This window comes from Lemur catta, chromosome 6 (genome assembly GCF_020740605.2).
Source record: "Lemur catta isolate mLemCat1 chromosome 6, mLemCat1.pri, whole genome shotgun sequence".
Lineage (NCBI taxonomy): Eukaryota > Metazoa > Chordata > Mammalia > Primates > Lemuridae > Lemur > Lemur catta.
The window spans coordinates 80,291,113-80,313,342 of record NC_059133.1 but is presented as its reverse complement, the minus strand read 5'-3'; the positions used below and the strand labels follow the sequence as shown (position 1 = coordinate 80,313,342).

The window sequence follows — 22,230 nt, the reverse complement described above, 5'->3', positions numbered from 1 at the left end:
TAAAATATCCATTTTAAAATGTGAAATTCATCCGTGTTAGGGTGCATCAGGGTGTGCAGCAGGAAACGCACTATAATTTTTAAGTGGGGATGTTCTTCAGCAAAAGGTCAGTAATCTATTTTGCTTATTTTGGAAATCTCCAGACACTGTCGAGCGCCCCAGAAACTGCACGTCCCCCCAAAATCTCTGGGCTGTCTCTTCTTGCCTTAGGTTTCGGTGCCTTCACCCCAGCCTGCTCGGCCTCCTCGCGCGGGGAGGCCGAGGACTACAATTCCCGGCGTGCCGCGCGGGGGGCGGGGCTCGGGGCGGGGCTCGGGGCAGTCGCCGGCGCGAGCGGTCGGGCGGGGATCGGGCGGCGCCGAGCTGAGGTGGCGAGGGACTAGCTCCCGGATGTGGAGAAGCTGGGGAGAAGGCGTGGGAGGAAGATGGACTCGGTGGAGAAGGGGGCCGCCACCTCCGTCTCCAACCCGCGGGGGCGACCGTCCCGGGGCCGGCCGCCCAAGCTGCAGCGCAACTCCCGCGGCGGCCAGGGCCGAGGGGTGGAGAAGCCCCCGCACCTGGCGGCCCTGATTCTGGCCCGGGGCGGCAGCAAAGGCATCCCCCTGAAGAACATTAAGCACCTGGCGGGGGTCCCGCTCATTGGCTGGGTCCTGCGTGCGGCCCTGGACTCGGGGGTCTTCCAGAGGTGCGCATGTGCGGGAGTGGGCGGCGCGGCCTGGGCGGGGGTCGGGAGGGGAAGCCATGCTGCCGGAGGGGCTGGGGTTCCCGGGCCGTCGCTGCTGCAAGGGGGCGACCGCTCCTGCAAGGGGCGTGCAGGACCCGGGGTGTCTGGGACCAGGCCGAGAGCCCAAGGAGGAAGAGCTCCAGCTCCTTCCTTGTTCGTAACTGCCAATGGTCATGACCTGGGACAGTTCCTATCCCCGCCCTTGAGAATGCTGCCCGTGGAAAGGGGACATTACCCCTTCCCAGCTGTCCCTTCCTCCCAGGTTGACCTCAGGGGCAAAAGTAAAGGTAGGCCACCCAGGGCAGCGTCTGTGGTACTATGTGAACTCCTTTAGACAGGGGCCTTGGGGCTCCCCTGTTGCTCAGCCTCCGATGACTGCTTGCAGCCGATCGATTAGGGAGGCATCGGGTTCTTGAATGGAGTCAGGTGTCAGAGCTGACAAGCTCAGCTTGGAGATCCTTTCCTAACCTTTGAAAAAAAAAGTCTAGCTGTGTCTGCCTGTGAGTCAGCACAATCTAGAAAGCTCCTTACGTTTATACGTGAGAGACAGTGGGAAGGTATACCACTGGCTGTTTTATGATATACTTGTAAATGGTTTTATTACACCTTTAGGACCTCCTCTTCCCCAAGGACAGTTTTAATTGTGCATCATTTAGAGACATTGCCAAATTGGTCAGGAGTTACAAGCTGATGGCATTCATAAAGAATGGGAGATCAAATTCGGTGCCAAGAATTAATTTACACATAGTAGCTTCAACCTAATTACACTTAAATTTGTTGTCACCGTGAAAATTAATTTATTTCAACCTTTGGTGTTTTGTTTTTTAATGAGATGGCTGTTTTTGAAGCATATTAACTACTCGTAATTAATTACCCATATTAACATATAGGTAAATGGTTTTCATTTAACCAATCCTGTTTAAAAAGGAGATAGCAAAAAAGTATAAATTTACTAATTTTCTTAATGTTTCAACTTCAAAGGAAGTCTTGGGTGGAGCAAGGCAAATATGAGCTGGCACTCAGAAGGTAACACTAATGTCATAGGAAGTGTGCAAAAGAGAGATAGGGAAGGACTTGGGGATTTCATCAATTCGGTAGACATTTATCAAGCCCTGATTTCCGCTATACACATCCAAGGGAATACCGAGATAAATGGTATGGACATGGTTGTCCTTGTGAAGCTCATAAACTTTTGGACATTTTCACCTTCTTAGAAAGGGTACAAACTGAAAAGAAGGACCTCAAGAAGTAGGTGCATCCAGGCCGCAGAAATAAAGTAAAATCCCGTTTTTGTGAAATGAACTAGAGATCAAAGTCATATTTACATTAGATTGAGAACAAAACTATCATTTACAACTTTGCGGTACCATATGTCAGGAAATGCCTTTCAAACTGGCTTAACAAAAAAGGGAAAGGCTTGTTTCAGGTACAGTCAGATCCAAGGACAAAAAATTATTTATCCATTCAGCGAATACTTACTACCCACCATGTGACAGGAACCTTTCTATGCACTGAACCAGGTGTCATACCAGTTGCAGTAGGATCAGTCCTTAGTCTCACAGAGCTTGCATTTTAATAAGGAGAGACAGTCAATATACAAACAAGTTAATATATGTTGTATCAAGCAGTGGTAAATGTTTTAAAGAAAAACAAAGCAGGGTGAGAGGATGGTGCACTCTATTGCCAGAATCCTCAATTTTTTAGGTCTGGATAGGTGCTTCCTTTATGGTGTGAAAGTGGTGAACTCTTGGCACTTGAGGACTCTATCCAAACCTTTGCACCAAGAGACTTGACCAAACCCTAGCATGGCTTCTAGGCAGCTTGAGGCCATGTCCCTAGGATGATTGGTTCCAGTTCCCCTTAAAATGCCTACCTGAGAAGGCCCAATGCTGCCAGGAGAATTTCCTGATTGTTCTAGGAAAAACCTGGTGATAGGCAGGTAGGACCCTGAACCCCCTTTTAGAGCAGTTACTGTAGAAAGCTTGCAGTTATAAAAACTTTCTCTGCCCTTTGAGATAAAAATCTACCACCCCAAAGTGTTTCCTTATGGACCTGACAGCCCCTTCTCAGAGAAATGCAAAATTCTAGGAAATAACTCTCACTTTCCTTCCCAGACCCTGGGGGAAGATAAGGGCCTAACTTTGGAGGGCACCTTGCTGCACCTTGCACCATTGCCTTCTCTCATAAAGACAGAAGTTTGTCTCTCCTCCAGATCAGCACCAATTAAGAAATCCAGGTGGCCTAGTCACAAGGACTAACCCTCCTTAACACCGCTTACTACCTTTCCCTTAGCACACCTCAGCCTTTAAAGTGTCCTGCCTTTTGTTTTCAGGGAAATTGAATTCGGTTCATGCTGAACTCTTCCCCGTTGCAATAGTTACAGAATACAACTTGTCCTTACCATTTTAACTAGGATCAGCTATGTTTATCCTTGACAGCATTCCTCGTATCTTTCCAGGTTTAAGTGTAGTCAGAAGGAGCTGCTGTCCTCAAAACTTTAACAAAAATCTCATTGTGCCTCATTGGGTCCCCTGCTCATCCTTGAACACAGTGCTTGTACTGGTACACTTTAGCCACATCTCCACTCTTGGAGCCAGCGATGGAGCCCCACTGAAACAAGTGACAGGTCATCAAGAGGAAAACTGGAGTACAGTTACCAAAAGTGAGGGGCAATAGATTCTGGGAGTCAAAACCCAACAAATATCCGTAACAGCAGACATTGGGGATTTTGCTATGAAATGACTGGAAAATATATGTATATATTAAACAATGATTTTCCTGTTTCCCTTAATTAAAATGCATTTGTACAAAATTCCTTTAAAAAATAAATGATTCAAGTATCAACTTTTTTGTACCAATTAGTTTTATTTAATATATCTGGAGTATAAGCTCGTTACTATAGGGATACTGTTTTATACTTCTTCAAGCTACCTATGGTATCTGTCACTATACCAATAATAGTGATTAGAAGAAATAAAACCATTCTTTCCTTTAACTAGCAAAATGAGCATATTTCTAACTCTGCCTTTCCTACAATATCACGTAATAGTGTGGCTTTATTCTGTTCAGTTCTCATGGCTGCTTGCTATCTGGTATCCTTTCCGGGATTTAACTTGAAAGGTAATAGAAGGGACGAACACAACTTCCTCTGTGAAGCCTTTGCTGATCCCCTCATTGAAAAGTAATTGTGCTTTTGTTCCCCGTATATGGCAGTGATGTTTGTACCTTCATTTAGTGTGTGTACCATGCCAGGAGGTAAGATTATAGACCTTGGAGTCAAACTGTATGGTTTCAAACTCAAGCTTCACTGTGTATTAACTGCAACTGTGGATAAATCACTTAATGCCTCAGTCTCCTCATTTGCAAAATGCACTTAAAGGTCTACCTCATAGGTTTGCCAAGGGAATTAAGTGAGATAATGTACGTGCAGCCCTTAGAATAGTGCCTGGCACATAGTATGTGATCTGTTGACATTTTTCCCTTGTTTTAGAGGTTTTTACTGTGTTCATCTCTGTTGTGGGCCAGTTTCCTTTCTTGTATAATAAAATAGGAAAGTTGTAATCTTCAGAATTCTTTCTAGTGCTAGCGTTCTTTGACTTTGAAGAGTTAATGGAAATATGCCTTTAGTCTCTATTTCAGCGGTCAGCAGACTTTTTCTCTAAAGGGCCAGATAGTAAATATTTTAGGCTTTGCAAGCCAGATGGTCTCTGTTGCAGCTGTGCAGCTCTGCTGTTGTATGTTGTGAAAGTGGCCATGACAATACATAAATGAATGAGCGTGGCTGTAGTGCAATGAAACATTACAAAAACAGGCTAAGGAGTCGGCTGGATTTAGCCTGGGGTGACCCCTGCCATACTAGGTGAAAAGCTGCTTATGAGCAAGTACTATCTTATTTATCTTGGTGTGCTTTATATATTAGATCCTCAGTTAAAATGTGTTGATTTGAATTTAATTGACTTACTATGAAGCTGCAGGAGGACCTTGGAGTACCCTTTCTGCCTCCCACCCTCTTTTTCTTCCTTCAAAAAGTATTTACTTTAGGAGACAATTGAAGAAAATTGTAACTGCCTGCTTTGTGTTTTTCAGGGCTAGAAGATACCTTGGAGATTATTTTGTTCAAAGCCATGATTTGACTTAATTGAGGCATATTTCTCTGCCCTGCTCAGAATCAAAGCTAACAACACTTTCTGAGGTTGCTAAACTTTGCATACTAACTAGGATAGTTAGCAGTCAAGGAAAATGCTGACATGATTTTTTTTCATTTAATAAAGAGTTATTACTAGAGTTGACTTTGTAAGAGCTTAATTATCAACAGTGGTTCAGTGCTGTGTAAATACATCTCAGAACAAATTGATTTTTAAATGTTGCCTAACATACTTGTGAAAAATAACTGTGTTTTAGTTTCACTTCTAAGATATAGATTTATGATTAATGAAAAGCCTATGATGTGTTATTACCCCTAAAATGGAAATTTATGATTAAAAATAATTGTCATAGGCACCATGGTTGATATTCCTGTTTCATCCTGTTAAATGTAATATAACTTCATTCAAGGCTAATGCCATTGGCATTAGACTTTGACATTTATTCTACTTGATTTTAAATTTTGTTAGGCCTGTTTGCGCACTTGTTTATTCCTTCTCTTTAGCTTATCCTCACCTGATGCCCTTAAACCAAAGTAAACTTACCTACTCAGTCCCTTTAATAGGTGATCATTGTATTTTAAGTGTACATAGGGATATTATTTTCATATTTTCGTATTCATAGTGAGTGCCATTGCCTTATATAATACATGCAGAATACATACAGATTAAACATTTGGGCCTTAGAAGATCTGAAAGTAGAACTTCAGTTTTCCTTCCAACAGATTTAGTGTGAAGATTAAATGAGTGAGATGTTTATTACCATTCCTATTTTAGTATTTTAAATCGCTAACATTTATTAAATGTTTATTCTGTGGTAAGTGGTTTATATTTAATCCTCATAACAGCCATCTGAGGTACCCGCTATAATCACCACCTCCATTTTACTGACAATTAAGGCATAGGGAGATTATAGATTTTTCCCAGGGTTATATAGCTAGCATGGGATGGAGCCAGGATTTGAACCTGTCTCCCTTCAGAGCCCATGCCCTTAACCACATACTGTGTCATTCATTTAATATTAATATATATTAAGTACATGGTATGTAGCAGGCACTGTAAACATACTTTGTAAAAAGTAAAGCATCATCAAGAGTGTGTTGTTATTTAATTGGTTCCTCACATTTCTTTCCCTAATGGAGTTTAAAGGGAATTACAGTACTGTATTGGCCTCAGTCTCTATGGATAGGCTAAGAGTTTCTCAAGAAAATGGACTGTACTGTATACATTATTACATCCACAGGGTCCAGAATAGTGCCTGGGATAGAATAGGCACCTAGTAAGCATTCCATGAAGGAATAAATGGAAAAAAAGGGAGGAAAGAATAAAAACAAGCAAACAAACTTTGTCCAAAACTATCATTTTTTTACTTACCTTTCAAACATTTCCTAAAGATCACTGAACCCTCTGGTATTGAATTTTCATTGGAGTAAAGATCAGGACAGTAAAGTAATGGCTTCAGTAATTTACTTCAATCAGTGACATAAATTAGATGTCAAAGGACCGATGTCTTTGGCTTTTACTGTTCACTTTTTACTGTAATTCTAATTACTACTGTATCATCCTCCCTTTACCTTCTCTATTTTAAAAATGTGCTGGGTTTTCATTGGTACTTTACTTTGTTATATACCTTTGACTGTGATATTTCTCCAGTGAAGGATTTGTCCCAAAACTATTTCAGATTTCAAGAGGGAAGAGAATGGGGACTCCTGTGTCATCTCTTGCACAGAGTGACATAAGCAGATAGCATGAGACTCGACTCAGCCAGGGGCTCATCTTGTTTACTAGGCTTCCTTTGAAAAAATTTTTTTGATTATTGACTTTATCACTTAATTTAAATCCTTCTTTTACAAATATTAAAGGGCATAAATGAAATTAATAAATGAAATCCAGAGATGTTAGAAAATTTTCTTTAGTTTCTTACTACATTTTCACTTTTGACAGTTGAGCATAGACATATGAAATATGCAATTCTCTTTCCTTCCGTGGGTGTTGAATGAATGGGATAAAAGAAAAAATGTGTGTGTGTGTGTGTGTGTGTATGTCAAAGACTATGAAGTCATTAAAATATCTTTGGATAATATCACTGTTCAAATATTGTGGCTAGAATAATAGTCATATCTTCTATTTCTAGCAATGGGAATTTGTGAAGGTTTGGGAAAGAAAACTTCAGTAGAGTCTAGTGCACCTCCCCAAGATAGCATTTTGCCCTTAGTTATCATCTTATAAAATCTAAATAGATAATTATGTAAGCTGTGGTTAACAGAGAGTTAAATTCTCCTGAGTCAATGAGGTCATATTCACCATGCCTGTTGTTATCAATGGCTATAGGCCAGTTGATTCTGTGTTGAAATATCTATATACCCATTATTTGTTGTTTAAAAAAACAAAAAAGGTTGGATTATATGTTTGTTTGAACTCAGACCTGGGCAATTTTCTCTCTTGAAACTGTTTTGCCTTTATGGTTTGGCTAAGTGAAGTCCATTTTTTTCTTAGCAAGTATTTTAAAATACTTTATACAGTATATTGGATTTGGATGGGGAACAAGAAGCAGCATCTTCTTTAATTTCCTTTAGATTTGACTTTCAGTGCTATTTTGCTTAATATATCAGTAATCCTAAAAAATGCTAAGTATTATTTTTTTCCAATTTTATAAAACTATATCTAGGGCTACCTAAACAATATTTATGTAAATAATAATGTGTAATTCATAAAACATATTTTATATGTAAATATATCTAGGAAGGACTAGATTTTTATTCAGACACTAATATAATTTACATACAAACTACTTTATAATTTCTTTACGTTTTATATTACTTTAGATCTGTAACATTATTTTGATGGTACAAAAACTATCCTAACATATAAGCTGTATTTTAGTGGTATAGAGCTCCACTTTTATAATTAATGATTTCCTTTATTGAGCTGTTTAATTTTTTTTGTTTTTACTATCTGAACAGTGTGTGGGTTTCAACAGACCACGATGAAATTGAGAATGTGGCCAAACAATTTGGTGCACAGGTTCATCGAAGAAGTTCTGAAGTTTCAAAAGACAGCTCTACCTCACTAGATGCCATCATAGAATTTCTTAATTATCACAATGGTATGAGTTTGATTAATAGTTTATTGAAAATTTCATGTAATTTCCACCTTCCTTATCTGACAAGACCTGTTTTAACATTTGAATTCAAAATCTTAGTGTTAATTACTTGCAAGGAACTTTATTTTGATGTCCTTTTCGTTTTCTCTTATTTTCTTAAGAGGTTGACATTGTAGGAAATATTCAAGCTACTTCTCCGTGTTTACATCCTACTGACCTTCAGAAAGTTGCAGAAATGATTCGAGAAGAAGGATATGATTCTGTTTTCTCTGTTGTGAGACGCCATCAGTTTCGATGGAGTGAAATTCAGAAAGGAGGTAATCTGTTGTCAGTCTTTAGCTTATTTTACTATCAATTTTTTTCCTTTTTTTTTTTTTTTACTGGACAGCCTTCTTGCAGAGATAATTAATTTTTTTGTATGTAAATGTTCTTAAGGAGTGAGGAGAGTAAAAAGGGAGCAGTAAAAGAGAATATTTGATTCATAACTATAGTGGGTAATGACATTTATAATCAGTTCTAAATCTTGTTACTGAGGCAAGACAACTAGACCAAATTAATTCTTTGCTCTTTACAAAGAGATATTCTAACCTTGTACTTATGTTTGCCTTTAAGGCAGATATGTCATTTTTCTAGATCAAATACTTTTATTTGTTCTAGACTGGTTTGATAAACTCCATACAAATGGTATGGGAATAGAAAGCATCCACCAAAGAGTTATGGAAGACCTCACGGAGAAATTTCAGAATTGCTTCCCCAAATTTGTAACTCTGTATATAAGAAGGGTTCCATAGGGTTTAGTAGGAGCCTGATTTCTAGCCAGTAAGTAGCAAAATATGTAATAAAGAATAGAATCACCAAAAAATAGGTAAATGTAACATACTTAGGGAGAAACTGTGATTTCTTTCAGTTGTGCTGACATTTGTTGAATATAGAAAAACTGGACTAATTGTCTCTAACATACGTGTGACTTAAAGGAGATACTAAGGAAAATGTAATGTAACTGGAGAAAGTACAAAAAAGAGCAGTGAGGGCCGGGCGCGGTGGCTCACGCCTGTAATCCTAGCCCTCTGGGAGGCCGAGGCGGGTGGATCGCTCGAGGTCAGGAGTTCGAGACCAGCCTGAGCGAGACCCTGTCTCTACTAAAAATAGAAAGAAATTATCTGGACAACTAAAAATATATATAGAAAAAATTAGCCGGGCATGGTGGCGCATGCCTGTAGTCCCAGCTGCTCGGGAGGCTGAGGCTACTGGATCCCTTAAGCCCAGGAGTGTGAGGTTGCTGTGAGCTAGGCTGACGCCACGGCACTCACTCTAGCCCGGGCAACAAAGTGAGACTGTCTCAAAAAAAAAAAAAAAAAAAAAAAAGAGCAGTGAGGCTCCTCAGTCATCTTAATAGATGATCAAGAGGATGAAGACACACATAATGAGTGCGATGCGCACTGTCTAGGGGATGGACACGTTTGAAGCTCTGACTCGGGGGGATGGGGGGAAAGGGCAATATATGTAACCTAAACTTTTGTACCCCCACAATATGCTGAAATAATAATAAAAAATAAAATAAATAAAAATATTGTTAAGACGGCAAAAAGAAAATGTAAAATTAATTCATGCTTATTATAAACAAGCAAAAAACTTCAAAAATGTAGATAAGAAAAATCACCCACATAAATAAAACTCACACCAAATTGATTTTTAACATAAAAAAAAAAGAGGATGAAGACAGACTGAAAATAATGTTTTTTCAATCTCAAAATGTAAATGTTATCAAAAGGAATAAAATATGTCAGTGAATGCATTTATTTATTGATTTCATTTGATAAACATTTATTGTTTTTTTCTGTGCCAGGTTCTATGTTAAGCTATATGTATAAAATTTTGGACTTATTTACCAAATCCCAGAAATAAGATCTAGAAAGGATCTTTTTAATCTTAAGAAATAAGTTTTTGAAGCAAATCAAGGAAACCCAAAGCTAAACTGAATATTGAGCTTTATATATGGTATAACCGAAGTTAGATAAGTTTAAGAAATATCTAGATTAAATAGATGACAGATCCATAAATAACAAATCCATAAGTATTTTTAAAGAAAATTAGGAATGATTGAAGAAATATCTTTTAACATTAAGAGTAAATGTTAGGAGACTGGGCACGGTGGCTCACGCCTGTAATCCTAGCACTCTGGGATGCCGAGGCAGGAGGATCACTTGAGCTCAGGAGTTTGAGACCAGCCTGAGCAAGAGTGAGACCCCATGTCTACTAAAAATAAAAAAAATTAGCCAGGCATGGTTGCGTGCACCTGTAGTCCCAGCTACTTGGGAGACTGAGGCAAAAGAATCGCTTGAGCCCAGGAGTTTGAGGTTCCTTTGAGCTAATCTGATGCCATAGCACTCTAGCCTGGGCAACAGAGCAAGACTCTGTCTCAAAAAACCAAAAAAAAAGTGAATGTTAGGAACAGTAGCCTTGTCTTTTCAAGTGATATATTCCCTTAGAACCGCTGTGAAACAGAATGCTATTGATGGAAAATGAGTCTACACCATTCTGGCATTTCTTAGAATTCTATTCCTACACTTCTTGTTTATACAGTCATTACTGCTAAAAGTACTAGTGGATGAGTCAATACTTTCAAAATTATTCCTCTTTATTTTCTATAACATTTTGTATTCTTTTTTTAGTCCTTACATTAGAACTGCACTAATATGATAGCTACCAGCACTGTTAACACTTAAAATGTGGCTAGTCCAAACTGAGATATACCTTAAGTGTAAGATACATATTAGATTTCTAAGATTTAGTATGAAAGAAGTATGTGTAATAGGTCGATAATTTATATATTTTTTGCATATTGAAATGATAATATTTTGGATACATTGGGCTAAATAAAATGTATTATTAAAATCAATTTCACTTGTTTCCTCTCTTTAAAAATGTGGCCACTAGAAAATTTAAAATTACATATATGTCTCAAACTATATTTCTAATGGACAGCACTGCTCTAGAGATTACACTTTGCACACTTAACTTGTTATAGTCTACCTTGAATCAGTATTTTACGACTTCACAAATAATTAATAACCTCACAGTAGTATGATTCTGTTTATCCCCTGCCTTTTGTATTATTATTGAAACAATCTACTTCTCTGTATATTATAATCCCACAATACATTGTTATATTTATTTTAAACAATAGTCTTTTAAAACTTATTTCAAGATAATCATTTATCTTCACTTGCATATTTATACTTTCTTGTTATTCATCATTTTTTGCCATTTATATGTGCTTCCATCTTATAGTATGCAACAGTTGGTGACAGATTCTCTCAGCTTTTGTCTAAAATATCTATAATTTGCCTTTATTTTTGAAGGGTATTTTCAGTGAGTATAAAATTTTGATTGGCCTTATTTTTCCTTTGAGCATTTGAAGATTGCATTTTTAAGATGTTATTCTTTTGAAGATGCATCTTTAAGACACCATTCCATTGTTTTCTGCCACTCAGTTTTTTCTTAAAATAAATCAGCCATCCTTCTGACTATTGTGTCTCTGAATATAATGTGTCTTTTTTCCTCAGGCTGCTTTTAAGATTTTCTCTTTATCTTTAGTTTTTCAGAGTTTGACTCTGATTTGTATGGCTATGGTTTTCTTTGTATTTAGCCTGCTTGGAATTCTCTGAGCTTCTCATGTCTGTACCTATAGATTAGTATCTGTTGTCAGCTTTCAAAAATTTTCAGCCATTATCTCTTCAAAATTTTTTTGCCACATTTATCTCTTTTTTTCTTTCTGGAACTCCAATTTACATAGATTGTAAACAATTTTATGGTATCCACATGTTTCTCACCTTGGTTCTATACTTCTTATTTATTTGTGCTTCATTTTGAGTAATTTCTACTGATTTATATTTGAGTTCATTGATCATTTCTTCTGACATGTCCAATATGCTGTAAATCTTATCCAGTGAATTATTTCAGACACTGTGTTTTTTCCATTCTATAATGTATATTTGAGTTCTTTTTTAGGGATTCCAATTTTCTGTTGAAATTCTCCATCTTTTCATCCATTTTTTTGAATCTTTTCCTCTAATTTCTTTAACATATTTATAATAGCTATTTGAAAGTCCTTGATTGCAGATTTCAACATCTGTGTCATTTGTAGTTGTGTTAGTATGACTGCTTTTCTCTTGATTGTGAGTCACATATTTCTGCTGCTTCATATGTCTCATATTTTATTGTATGCCTGACTAGAGTATGTATTTTCCTCCAGAGAGTACACATTCTTTTTTCAGACAGGTTAAGTGGCTAGTAGTCACTTTGATCCAATTTGGAGTTGGGCTGGGTTGAAACTTTAATTTCAATTCATCTCTTAGTGCAAATATCTTATCAGGAGATATATCTTGTACATATTTCTGACACCCACTTCCTTACCCCACTCTTGCTAACAGGACTTTGGGGTCTAAGCATCACAATACTGTAATGCTGTCTCCCTGCCTTCCAGCCCATTCCCAGCTTCCTGTAGCACAGCACACTCAGCAAAAGTCCTGTAAGGGGAAGCATTAGTTGGGAAGAACTAGCTCTCTGTTTGGGGTTCCTACAGATGACAATCCGTGACTCAGGTCCACAGGGCCATTACAAACTCTTCTGGTTTCTTCTTACCCCAGCAGAATTCCCTTCATTATGCCAAGCTTTTTTTTTAATTTCAGAATATTATGGGGGTGCAAACATTTTGGTTACATATAATGCCTTAGCCTCGCCCAAGCCAGGGCTGGCTACAAGTGTGCCCTTTGCCCATACAGTGTGCTCCACATCCATTTGTTGTGAGTTTACCCACCCCCAACAGCTCTCTCCCACCAGACCGGCACCCAGTGAATATTACTACCATGTGAGCACCTTGGTGTTGAACAGTTAGTACCAGTTTGATGGCGAGGCGAGTACATATGGTGCTTGTTTTTCCATTCTTGTGGTATCTCACTTCGAAAGATCGGCTCAAGCTCTATCCAGGATAATGTAAGAGGTGCCAGTTCACCATTGTTTTCTGTAGTTGAGTAGTACTCCATGGTATACATATACCACATTTTATTAATCCACTCATGTATTGGTGGGCACTTGGGTGGTTTCTGCATCTTTGCAATTGTGAATTGTGCTGCCATAAACATTCGAGTGCAGATGTCTTTATTATAGAATGTCTTTTTTTCCTTTAAGTAGATGCCTAGTAGTGGGATTGCTGGATCAAATAATATTTCAATTTTTAGCTCTTTGAGATATCTCCAAATTACTTTCCACAGGGGTTGTACTAATTTGCATTCCCACAAGCAGTATAAGAGTGTTCCAGTCTCTCCACATACACACCAACATTTGTTGTTTTGGAACTTTTTGAGAAAGGCCATTCTCACTGGAGTTAGGTGATATCTCATTGTGGTTTTGATTTGTATTTCACTAATGATTAAAGATGTTGAGCACTTTTTTATGTTTGCTGGCCATTATTCTGTCATCTTTTGAAAAGTTTCAGTTCATGTCCTTTGCCCATTTTTTGATGGGGTTGTTTGACTTTTCTTGTTAATTTCTTAAGTTCTATATAGATTCTTGTCATCAGCCCTTTATTGGATATGTAGCATGCAAATATTTTCTCCCATTCTATTCGCCCTAATGATAGTTTCCTTGGCTGTGCAGAAGCTTTTTAATTTGATCAGGTCCCATTTATTTATTTTTGTTGCTGCTGTGATTGCTTTGGGGATCTTCTTCATAAATTCTTTGCCTAGACCAATGTCTGTAAGAGTTTTCCCAACATTTTCTTCTAGAATTCTTACGGTTTCACGCCTTAGGTTTAAGTCTGTTATCCATCGTGAGTTGATTTTTGTGAGAGGTGAGAGGTGGGGATCCAGTTTCAATCTTCTGCATGTGGTTACCCAGTTTTCCCTTGACTATGCCAAGCCTGATCTTTCTCACACCTTCTCCTCTGACTCAGCAAATATCCCCAGGGAGAAAGCAGCCACTAATCCTAGGAAAGACTTGTACCTCTCTCTCCTTTTCTTCAAAGTACCACTTGAATTACCTAGTTTGTTTGTTTTTTGCCTATCTCCACCACTAAATTGCACACTCCATGAGAGTAGAGAGAGTTATGTTCACTGCTGTGTATCCAGTGCCTATAAAACTATGTTACCTGTAGCTATTCACTGTATATTTGCTGAGGGTTTTCCTCGATTATTTCAAACGCTGGGGTGGAGTCGAACAGAGGATGGTTTAGTTAGGGAAGGAATTGGGTTATTCTTAGAAGCCTTCATACATAGAAGTGACAGCCAAAAGTGAAAAAAATTCTGAAGAATCATCAGCTATTAAACACACACACACACACACACACACACACACACGTGTACCCATATACATCTACACACATAAATTTGGGAAAAATTTAGCAAAAAGGCAAAGAAATCTATATATCAACACCAAAGTCTTTATTTATAACATTATCTTATAATCATTAATGTTGATATTGCTGAGCCTTTATTATCAAGTAAGATAATAAATATACTTTTTTATTATGTTTAATATATTTTTTAACTACTGGTAAGAATGTATAATATATAAATATTTTCATCAGTATAAAAGCTTCAGTAATTGAATGGGGAAATCTTTAGTTTTCTATAATAATTCCATGAAAGTGATTTCTCAACCACAATAGATAATTAACACACATGCAGTATTTCTCTAGATGCAAAAATGAGAACTAAAGGGCTCAAATATTGAATATGGGTATTTTATGAGTAGCTCAGTTCTTTTGAAGCTACTTTAAAGTTGCCTTGATGTCCTCCCAAAGCCTTGTATAAAAATCTAAAACCTTAATTATCTCACATTTCTTTATAAGATAGTTTGTCTATTGTTCACTATTAGAAAGCAAAGATCATCAGACTTATTAGAGATTTTCATCCTTTAAAAAAGTCCTTTTAGTTATTTATCTAGATCCATAAATATTCTACCTTCTGCGTTCATTTTTATTTGCTTTTTTTAAGGTTACTAAATGAAAACTTTCTATAGTCAAAGCAATGTGGACTGACTGTAATTTTTGCTTTTAGTTCGTGAAGTGACTGAGCCTCTGAATTTGAATCCAGCTAAACGGCCTCGTCGACAAGACTGGGATGGAGAATTATATGAAAACGGATCATTTTATTTTGCTAAAAGACATTTGATAGAGATGGGTTACTTACAGGTTTGTACTTTTTGTTTTGCAAAACCCTTCTAAACCCTTTTGGATGTATAGTTTGAGTTCTAGAGAAGAAGTATGTCACAGTTTGTAAAGGAAATATCAATCCCTAGGAGAAAGGCAGTAGCTGACAAGGTTATTATCTGAGGCATTTATCCTGTGGGTTTACCCCAAAATGATCTTTGGAATCCATTCAGTAAGTGTACAAGGAATTCTGTTATAATGATAAAAAATGAATCAAGTACTCCCTGTCTACAGATATCCTGGTATTCATATTATTCCACTCAAAATTGTAATCCATGTTTGTGTTACACTTAGGTTATGGCTGTATGGTTGAATAACTTCCATTACTTTAAAAAGAGAAAAAAAAACCCAATGTAATAGAGATGAAAGAGCACCATCCTGGGTGTCAGGAAAACCAGATTCTAGTTCTAAGTGGCCTTAACTGTATCATTTTATCTGTGCTGACTCTCATTGCTCTCATTTTAAAATAAAGGGTTACATGTCTCTCTCATCTTTATAGCCCACATGATTGCATCATGTATTTCTTAATTTGTTAATTTTAGTTATAGCTATTATTCAACACTATGTACCATGGATTATATGAAATACTCTACATAGTATGCAGTGTAATCTGCATAGCAACTGTATGAAGTGGACATTTCTATCCTAGTTTTACAGAGGAGAAAACTGCAGCTCTGAAAGATGAAGTAATTGACTAGCAAAAATAGCTAGTAAATGGTACCATTGGGATTTGGACTCAGGTCCTTACATTACTCAAAAAATAGCATTAAAAAAGAGAAAAACCTCTACATTGTATAGTAAAAATTCTAATGTGACTCAAGCTCTGAGGAAAAGAGGAAAAACCATTTTTTCCAATCTTCTGGTTGGTGTATAGGCAAACCATAGACTGGCTGTTAAGTTACATTTGAGTGTTCAGGAAAATTAGATTTGACACATACCGATACTATCCTTTCCAAGATCTTTTCTAAGGAGGACTGTGGTCTAACCCTTTGCTAAAGTGTGGTGAAAAATGATGTTTCTCATTGTAACAAGATCTGTGAAGAGACTGACAATTCTGGAAAATGAAATTTTCCAGTAATTGACCTGGTCGGTCAGATAATTACTATAAGAGGAAAGGCCCCTTCTCTTGCCTGCATGCTCCAGAATCGAGAGACTGTCCCTGCATTTGCCCACACGTAACTTGGACAACTATTGTCTATTCTCATCTGTAGCTCAGGGACCCAAGACAATTCTGTACAACAGGTGCTACAGTTACTTTTCCTCACCTGTCTTGCCTGTTAGTTACAAATTGGAACAAAAGTTCCAAAAACCTCTATACTGCTTTCAGGTGATGATAGAGACTTCCAGAAAAAAAGAGGATATAAAATTAAGGGATTTCCAGAAAATCCTTTGTCATCAGAATATGGGAGGATGGACATTATTTCTGCTTTTTTCAATCTTAAAATAGAAATATTTTTTTTAAATAGGGAACTTGAACTATATAGATAGAATTTGAAAAATGTTTAGATTGTTTTATGTGAGCTTTTTCTTCTTAAAAAATTACTTGTATGTCACTGATTTTATTAGGTTATTCCTTTTTCTCAGTAATGTAGAAATGAATTCATTATTCTGGGTAATAATAAACCTTTTGATACATGTGAATAAATGTTAAAAACAGTACTCATGATATTTGCACTATCTTCAGGGTGGAAAAATGGCATACTACGAAATGCGAGCTGAGCACAGTGTGGATATAGATGTGGATATTGATTGGCCTATTGCAGAGCAAAGAGTGTTAAGGTAAAAAAAAAAAAAGACTTGTATAGCCTTTGCACTAGAGCCCAACATTGTTTTTAGTAGATGTGTTTAAGCATACTTCTAAATACTGATTTCTGATGTTCCAAATATCTTATGATCTTTGTAATTAGTTTGCTTATATGAGGAAGACTTATATGTAAAATATGCCTCTACATTCTTTATTCAAGAATCTGAAAAACACATAATCTGGTTAGACCACACTTTTTATAGTTCTTGCACTGTAAGTTGAAGCGTATATGTGAAGTAAATTTGAAGAGCGATGTTTGAGTAATTGAATGATGGACGAGTTATTCAATTCACTGGTGTCAGCCAGATAAGGAGTGATTAGTATTGCACTTGTACTCAAAGGTCTATTTTGGTTTCTTTTAGATATGGCTATTTTGGCAAAGAGAAGCTTAAGGAGATAAAACTTTTGGTTTGCAATATTGATGGATGTCTCACCAATGGCCACATTTATGTATCAGGAGACCAAAAAGAAATTATATCTTATGATGTAAAAGATGCTATTGGGATAAGTTTATTAAAGAAAAGTGGTATTGAGGTATGTGCTCTCTGAATATAGCAATATTTTATAACATTTTGATTCAGGGTCAAACAACATGCAAGGAATTAAGAGATTTAAATTTTTAGCATTAACTATTAAACTCTGAAATTTGGCTTTCACTTGCCTAGAAAATTATTATACTGTTTACTTTTAGCTAAGTAGAATTAGGGATTTGTCAGTCAACAAATAACATTTCTTATTTACTCAATAAGTATAAACATATTACTTTTAAATAGAAGCTATCTGGTATTTTTCATAGGACCTTGCAACAAGAAAAACATCCTAGATCATAGTGGTTGCCCTTTAGAAAAAGGAAAACATCTTGTGGGTTTTTACAAATTCAAAATAATGTTTAAGTGTATTTTTTAATGAAGGCTACGGTAATTATAATTCATGAGAAATCTTAAATATATATTGCTAAGCAGTACAAGAGAGAGGTTATAAACTTTCCTCTGTATACACTGAATTATAGGAGAATCTTAGATTAGTATTAGACAGTGTATATTACATTTTTTCCCTGTAGATAGAATCCTTTCTATTGTAGAAAACAGTGGTCTCATTTTCATTGGACTATTAGAAATAAAACAAGCTTTGTTTTAAAGTATTATCATTTTAAAATGACAGTTGATTTTTCTTACTTGGACCTTCAGAAGGTCAAAGGAGTACTCATTTGTGACTTGGATTATCTACAGGGTTTTATTTTATTATGAAAGATTTCTCTTTTCTTCACTTTCTAATTTTTCTCTCCCCGCCCCCCTCCTTTTTTAAGGTGAGGCTAATCTCAGAAAGGGCGTGTTCAAAGCAGACACTCTCTTCCTTAAAACTGGATTGCAAAATGGAAGTCAACGTGTCAGACAAGCTAGCATTCGTAGACGAATGGAGAAAAGAAATGGGCCTGTGCTGGAAAGAGGTGGCATATCTTGGTTGGTATCTCTTTATTCAGCCATAGTAAAATGGACTAGGCTTTTTTTTTTTTTAAGAACTAGATATATAAATAAGAAAGAAAATTCCCCAATTGGCATGACTGTAGGGAAATAGGAACTCTCTTACACTGCTGATCAAAGTATTAAATTGGAACAGCCTTTGTGGTGGTTAGTTTGATAATATGTATCAAGTGTAGATTACTAGCACAAGCTATGGGATCAGGCCTCACCACTGCCTAGCGCGTTTTGGTAAGGTAAGCCTTGTTTCCTCATTTGTAAACTAGGGCTGCCAAGAGGACCTACTGTCATAGGGCTCTTGTAGGGGTTAATACAATAATTTGGGTAAAGCACTTAGCAGAGTTTCTACTATATAGGAATTACACTCTTCACATTTTTTTGCTATTATTAAAATGCACATACTTTTTACCTCCAAATTCCAATTCCAGGAAAGAAATTGGACAGATGTGCCAATAGTGGAGGAAAAAAGAACTCACCTAAATGTCCTGCAAAAAATAGAGTATACATAAAATGGAATACTATGCAACCATTACAAACAATACTGTAATCTGTACTTACTGACATGGTCAGATGTAACGATAAGTTTTTCACTTTAATGTTATACAAATAAATATATCAGGTCCCTATGATATGTAGATATGAAACTGGTAGTCTGATGCTGTCAGCATTTTAAATATTAATAATGACAAGTTATTAAGATGCTTAAAAACTCTAATACATGTATGAAAGAACTATTTACAAGGGTAGTATGAGACCCCAGAGAAGCATCACAGGGATATTTTGGGAGCATATGATCTGAGGACTTTAGGAATAAATAGCCTTTGAACCACATGTGAAGATTCAGTGGAGAAAAAAACTACAGAATGTTTGTTAAAGAAAGGTCTTATTTTTTAATTTCTTTTTCTTTTTTTTTTTTTTTTTTGAGACAGAGTCTTGCTTTCTTGCCCTGGCTAGAGTTCAATGGCATCATTGTAGCTGACTGCAACCTCAAACTCCTGGGCTCAAGCAATACTCCTATCTCAGCCCTCAGCCTCCCAAGTAGCTGGGACTACAGGCGCGTGCCACTGCACCCAGCTAATTTTTCTATTTTTTGTAGAGACAGGATCTTGCTGTTGATCAGGCTTGTCTCGAACTCCTGAGCTCAAGCAATCCTCCCGCCTCGGGCTCCCGGAGTGCTAGGATTATAGGTGTGAGCCACTGTGCCTGGCCAAGATCCAGTTTTTGTAAGAAGAAAGCAATTTTAATGGAACATATAACAAATTCCAGCTATACTTATTAACTGTGGGCTGTTAAGCAAGCTTCTCTACACCTTAGTTTTCTATTTATAATGTAAACACAAACCAAACTTTGTCAGGCCATTGGAAAGAAAAACAAAGATAATATAAAATGCTTAACATAGTGCCTGCATATGGTAATAATAATAAATGTATCATTTATATAGATAAAGCTCTAGAATTATATATGCCAAAATTATATATGCAAAAATGTTATCCACAAATAGTGATAACTAAGATGATTTTGTTGGAATTTTTTTTTTAAAAAGGTTTTGACAAGAATACACATTACTTATTTAACATTTAAAAAATGCTATAAAAAGTAGGGGTTCAGCCAGGCACAGTGGCTCACGCCTATAATCCTAGCACTTTGGGAGGCCAAGGTGGGAGGATCACTTGAAGCCAGGTGTTTGAGAACAGCCTGAGCAACATAGTGAGACCCACCTCTACAAAAAATAGAAAAATTAGCCAGGTGTGTTGGCGCACGCCTGTTGTCACAGTTATTTGGGAGGCTGATGATCGTTTGAGCCCAACAGTGAGCTATGGTGCCACCATTGTACTCTAGCCTGCGCAACAGTGAGACCCTGTCTCAGGAAAAAAAAAAAAGAAATAGAGGTTAGAAAATTAAGAAAATAGAGAGTAGTCTCTAAATTTTATTTTAAAAATCAAGAGTAGTGTTTTATATACGGCACATAAATGTATAAAAATAAGTTTCTTAAAAATAACACTTTTATTAGTAAAATTTAGTAAATCTTAAAGATTGGATTATGCAAAGAAATACTGACTTTAATTTTCATCATCTTTGAGTGAAAATTCAAATTGTAATATAAATAGTTTTACTCAGAATGGTGAATATAAGGTACTGGGAGCTTCTGAAATTCATCCTATCCTAAAAAAGAGGAGGAGGGAGAGAAAGGGTAAAATTATGTCAGTGTGATTTAGTATTTAACACTTTAAAAATGATAATTTTTCAGTAAATAAGTGGCATACAAATCGAGAACTATTATAAATTGTAAGAGATTTAAGATATATATCAACAAAATATAATATATGAAACTTATTTGGCTTCTGATTCAAATAAGTCAACTATTAAAAGAGAATTTTGAGAAAATTGGGAATATTTGAACACATACTAGGTTATTAAATGATAATTAAGGAATTGTTGATTTTTGAGTTTGATAATATTGTGTCACTTTAAGAAAGCATATTCATCTGTTAGAGGTAAATGCTAAAGAGTTTTTGGGTAAAATATTCTGTCTGAGAATTCCTTCCTCTTCTTCCTTCCAAAAAAAAATAAGTGGCAGGGAATAGAGAAAAATATCGATAAATGATCTAAAACATTGATAATCCTTCAGTATGAAATTGGGGTTCTTGCATATGTTTGAAATTTTCCTTAATAAAAAGTTTAAATAATTTGTAATGTGTATATGGAGTTTCTAACAATTGTAATATGCATGGCCAACAGAAAGTATACCCCATTCTCCTTCTCCAGCTGATAAGAGTTTATGTTTTATTGCTTGGGGAAAACCCTAGGCCTCAATTATACTTTAAAATATTTTTGTTCCATCTAATCTTTAGTATTCTTACATGCAGTGCCCTTAGGTCTTACTGAAGTTGGCAGAGTTACTTATTGGTTGCTATTTGCATTATTTAGCTAGAATATTCTTTGTGTCATTAAATGCTCACTCTGTATTTATTTTACTTGCTAGGAAATGAAGTGTCTGATGAAGAGTGCTTGAAGAGAGTGGGCCTAAGTGGCTCTCCTGCTGATGCCTGTTCCACTGCCCAGAAGGCTGTTGGATACATTTGCAAATGCTATGGTGGCCGTGGTGCCATCCGGGAGTTTGCAGAGCACATTTTCCTACTAATGGAAAAGGTTAATAATTCATGCCAAAAATAGAAATTGGAAAAGAAAGGATACAGCCTTCTTCTGCCAGTTTGCTTTTATTTTTGATTAGGTAAAATTCCATGTTGTAATGTTACAGAGGGTGTGATTTGGTTTGTGATATAGCTTAATATCTTTTCAAAGCAAATCTTCTCAAATCATCATTCCAAAACCTATGAAATAATTGTGCTCTACTTTTCTCTTTATGCAAGATAATTATTTAGAAATTGATTATAGTCTTTCTCAGATTTTTAGTAAATGCAAGTAAGAACATCATCAAAATTGACTTTGTATTGTACCCTGTAAAACTGTGTGTTTGTGTGCTTTCAATGATGCTGGGATTTTATTTATTTGGGGACAGTGTGTCTGGTAAGACATGCCCTTCTATTAATAAAATTACATTTCACAAACTTGATGAAAACTGCCTTGTTGATATAGAAGAAATTTACCAATTATTTCCTTTAAACACTAACCATGCAATCTTAGTGGAAAACTCACCCTGGATCCCAGGTGTACACCATCTTTACATATGTATACATATAGCATATACAGTTGTCCCTCAGTATACACAGGAGATTGGTTCCAGGACCCCGGCATATACCAAAGTCTG

At 36.5% G+C, this 22,230-nt stretch overlaps 1 protein-coding gene across 1 annotated transcript; it reads left to right on the top strand.

Moving 5' to 3' along the window:
- Positions 1-295: 295 nt before the first annotated feature.
- CMAS (cytidine monophosphate N-acetylneuraminic acid synthetase) lies at positions 296-22,030 on the top strand. The gene is made up of 8 exons (XM_045554214.1): positions 296-685; positions 7,830-7,972; positions 8,131-8,286; positions 15,028-15,161; positions 16,864-16,958; positions 17,346-17,517; positions 18,290-18,443; positions 21,445-22,030. The coding sequence occupies exons 1-8, from the start codon at positions 426-428 to the stop codon at positions 21,633-21,635; spliced, it is 1,305 nt and encodes a 434-aa protein (XP_045410170.1). The 5' UTR covers positions 296-425; the 3' UTR covers positions 21,636-22,030.
- The last annotated feature ends 200 nt before the right edge of the window (positions 22,031-22,230 follow it).